Source organism: Rutidosis leptorrhynchoides, chromosome 8, assembly GCF_046630445.1.
Source record: "Rutidosis leptorrhynchoides isolate AG116_Rl617_1_P2 chromosome 8, CSIRO_AGI_Rlap_v1, whole genome shotgun sequence".
Lineage (NCBI taxonomy): Eukaryota > Viridiplantae > Streptophyta > Magnoliopsida > Asterales > Asteraceae > Rutidosis > Rutidosis leptorrhynchoides.
In genome coordinates this window covers 364,393,747-364,397,975 of record NC_092340.1, presented here as the reverse complement: position 1 = coordinate 364,397,975, position 4,229 = coordinate 364,393,747, and the positions used below count along the sequence as shown (strand labels likewise).

At 33.6% G+C, this 4,229-nt stretch overlaps 1 protein-coding gene across 1 annotated transcript; it reads right to left on the bottom strand.

Annotated features, from left to right (window-relative positions):
- Positions 1–2,101: 2,101 nt before the first annotated feature.
- Positions 2,102–3,435, bottom strand: LOC139862310 (xyloglucan endotransglucosylase protein 1-like). Its single transcript, XM_071850887.1, has 3 exons — positions 3,111–3,435; positions 2,650–2,843; positions 2,102–2,561 (listed from the first exon to the last, which is right to left on the bottom strand). The coding sequence occupies exons 1-3, from the start codon at positions 3,399–3,401 to the stop codon at positions 2,204–2,206; spliced, it is 843 nt and encodes a 280-aa protein (XP_071706988.1). The 5' UTR covers positions 3,402–3,435; the 3' UTR covers positions 2,102–2,203.
- Positions 3,436–4,229: the final 794 nt, after the last annotated feature.

Below are 4,229 nucleotides of genomic sequence, written 5' to 3'. Positions count from 1 at the left end.
ATAATACTAGAGAAAGAGAGATAGATTCAGCTGAGCCAAAAATCGCGCAATTTATAGGACCTTTCCTGAAAAAGCACCCCATGTGATCGCATGGGGTTTGTACTGGTTTGCCATGCGATCGCATGGCAGTAAAATCCAGCTCACAAATTTTTATTTTCTTGTTTGTCGACATATTTATTTATTAATATAATATATATATATAATTTATATTAATTAATTATATATTATATTATATTCACGTGCAAGGTTGACTTGTAACTTTAATTCCGATGTCTTGTACCTTGTCAACCGACTAATGTCCCGGTTCCGGTTTCTCGAACGCATCTTCGTACGCTTAGAAAACTAATACTTTACGTTTCGTGACTCGTACCTTTGTCAAATTATAGACTTAAATTATCCATAAACTACACCACTCAAAGTATATCTTAAACTTTCGAGTGTTTTGGTCATTTACTTCTATAAATCATCGTCTCGTAGTATATACATATACATATATACATTTTCATTTTGAAATAGCGTTTACTGTAGCAAGTTACTGTAGCAATTTTTTACTGTAGCAAATAATGATTTTCGAAAACACTGTAGCTTTTCGGGTACTATAGTAATTCGAAAATACTGTAGCAAATTAGTGTTTTACTGGTTCATCTTAAACGTTTTAGTTAACTTATCTAGATATCAATCGAATCAATAATCGAATGTCACCATCATTTACTAAATAACTTGAAATCATATATATTCAAATAGATATATAAACCAATAAGTTTAATGTACGGTATCATGCAATTAAAACTTTGTTACGTTTTCAAGTTATAGTATATATATGTATCTATTTACATATAATGGTTCGCGAATCGTTGAGAACAACCAAAGGGTACTTCAATAGTTCAAAAATTTTGAGATTCTGTTATACAGATTTTGCTTATCGTGTCGGAAACGTTAAATCATTTAAAGATAAAGTTTAAATTTGGTCAAAAATTTCCGGGTTGTCACAGTTAGGGTACTTATACCCTGTGATCTCAATGTGTCAGACACACTTGAATCCGATCACTTTTATCATCATCTTCTTATGTTCTCTGTTCTTGACTCATTGTAATTTTGGCACTTGTTAATCTTGGCACTTGGTTAATCTTGGCTGGAGGTTGTATCCGGATTGTGGATAAACCTTGTTTGTGGTTTCTGTTGATACTCTTATTGTTTCTCAATTTTGGATTACATTGTTTGCATTGGTGATTGCTGTACCTTGTTGCTATAAATTTCACAGATTTTCATTAGTGCATCGGTTAGGTCACGACCCACAAGGTCCATACGTAATATGTGTGGGCTACTAGTATGTGGGTTTCCCCAACAAATAAAACATGTGTGGACTAAATTGCCCTCACGTGCTTTGCACATGAGCATACTTAATGTCAAAAAAACTAACGGTTGTTAGTGGTTGGTTCATCCATGTCGAAAAGTGATAGTTCAGGGTCATTTAGGTCGAAAAAAAAGATAAAGGTTAACCGTGCATTTTGATACAAACATGATGGACTATCCACGCAATTTTGTCATTTGCAAAACCGTTTGATTATTACTCGTAATATCCTACTAACCAAATAAGTATTCCTTTTATTCATTACATCGACACTCGTTATAAAATCTTTAAAAAATGATGTTTTTCAACTGCTAGTATAATTAAGACATTTACCCTTATGTGCATGACAGGTGAGGAGATTTAACAAAAAATTTTAACGACCGTCACTTGCAAGGATTGTTTACACAAGAATGACAAATCACGAGGACTCTCCACGCAAGGAAAAAAAGTTCAAGGACTGAGCGCGTCATGAGCAAACCACAGGGACTGTCCGCTTAGTTAGTTATATCTAAAACATAAGACAAGCCGGCCCACTTCTGTCTTATGATACTTGGAACCCAATCTTTTGATTGGTGGGCTCTGTAACAGTGAAGACACGGCCCCATTGGTGTCACACTAAATGTATCCTCTGCTTTGTGCACATCTTCTCAAAATCATTCTTAATGGCTAGTGTGACTAAGAAATATTTCAGGAAACTTTGAACACGTTTTGAATTGAAATAGTTATTTTTATTAATTTAACATAGTACAAACTGAATTACATGAACTTGATTACAAACAAAATATAAAATGATCCCCATTGGACTACCAAAGTGTACAAACACCATTATCATACATAAACCACCATCATATATTATCTACACTCTGCAGGTATGCCTTGAGGAAACCGCTTCGAATCGTTACAATAATTATAAATCATGAAATTCTTTTGAACCCATCTCAATCTTCTTCTACTATATGCATCAAGTTGTTGACTTTGCCATGCACCATTCGAAAACTTCGAAGTGGTCGAACCTTGAACATTGAAGTTCCGATAGTAAGCCGTAAACGGAGCCTTTGACCAATCGGTTTTAACCAAACCACCTCTTGTGGCCCAATCATCAGCGTTCCATAAACTTGAGTGAATCCTCATTGGTTGGTTTTTAGGAAATGGGACACCTTTCCCCTCTGCATTTGCAAATACTCTAATAGGAGTTTTATCCACCAAGAATCTGAAATTTCAAGAAAACGTCATGTTAAAATATAACATACAAAAATAAAATATATTCTGTATTTATTTATTTTAATTTAATTGCTTACACTATTTGTTTTGAATCCCAGATTACTGAGTAGGTGTGGAAGTTTTTAGTGGGGTCAAACCATAAGTAAAACTGTTGTTCTCTGTTTCCTTTTCCTTGAGTGAAAATATTGGTGTGTAAAATGTAAGGGTCACCAGATGTGTTACCCAAGAACTCGAAATCGATTTCATCGTGTGTAGGTCCTTCAGATGATAACTGCAACGGATAAACATTCGAAGATCAGACAAATTCTTTTAGAATGTTTTTTTACTAATTAATTGATTCTAGCATTCAAAATGTTCACGAGAAACTTGTATGTGATCATGTCCTTTTCCAACCTACAAGTTTCTTTCATAACAATTCTCTAAACTAAAAGTTGTTTCTTTGAATGTTTAGTTGTTTTCTTTTTCATGACAACCATAATAGCATAAGGTGCAAACATTTATAATATATTTTTTTAATATTAATATTGTAACAACTTACATAATAAGCAGTAACAGTTCCAGCAGAATTGCCTGCAACAAGCTTAAGCTGCATATCAATTCTACCAAACAAGTACTCATTTTTAGACTTAAAACCCGACCCGGATACTTGATCCAAAGAGAGTGACAAAAGCTGACCACCATTGAAAATTTTGGCCCTATGATCACCCCAAGTGAGGTCAAAATCTTGTAAAAAGTTGCCAGCAGAAGCAAGCATGAGAAAAGAGCTTAATACCAGTGCAAGAACAGTAAAAAATGGACTTTTTGAGAACCCATTATAAAAAGATTTCATTTTTATAAGATTCAGGTGTGTTTTCTTAAGATAGGAGAAGTTTTGTGTTGTGGGTTTGAGTTTTAGAAGCATGCATATTTATAGTAAATGAATAAGAGTGAGAGTGTACCTAGTTTTAAAGAAAGGTGATGAAGCTTGTGATAGATGCCAACTGGAGTTGGGAAGCTGGTGCCAGCTAAGCAATAATCAAAGCTGGAGCCTTTTGTAGGAAGGAGTATTTTGTTTAAATTTGCTTTCATGACTGAGTGGCTTTGGTCATTAGTAAAAAGCAAAAGATAATAATAACTTTATTTAATAATGCCTACCTATACTATACCTATAGTATTATGGATCATATCAAGTTACAGTAGACTAATAATTGACTCAATTGTTTAATCATTGAATTTATAGTTTGTTAGCTAACAATTACAGTATATTTTAATATAATCTTGTGTATTGTGTATTAGTTATGTTAAATGTGGGATCAAATGATTCCATGAACCTCAGGAAAATAGGCATGGACCCCCTTGCTTTTGGAGGTGAGGTTCATTGGTATTGAGAAGTGGATGACAACCATACTATATGCTTCCAAACATTATTATTTACATTTATTATATGCATGGTCCTGAAAAAAGGGGTTCTTGGAATCAAAACATTCTTTTTAAAAAAAGTTGTTAAAGTTTTCAAAACCATGTAAAACATATGATATCGCCTAACCGGTATGTTTGAAACGGGTTGAGGTTAAGCCATAACTTTTGTTGTTCAAAGACTAATTGTCAAGTAATCTACCAAAACAATGAAATTAATGGTGTTGTATGAGTAATAAGTATTGATCATATGTTAACAACC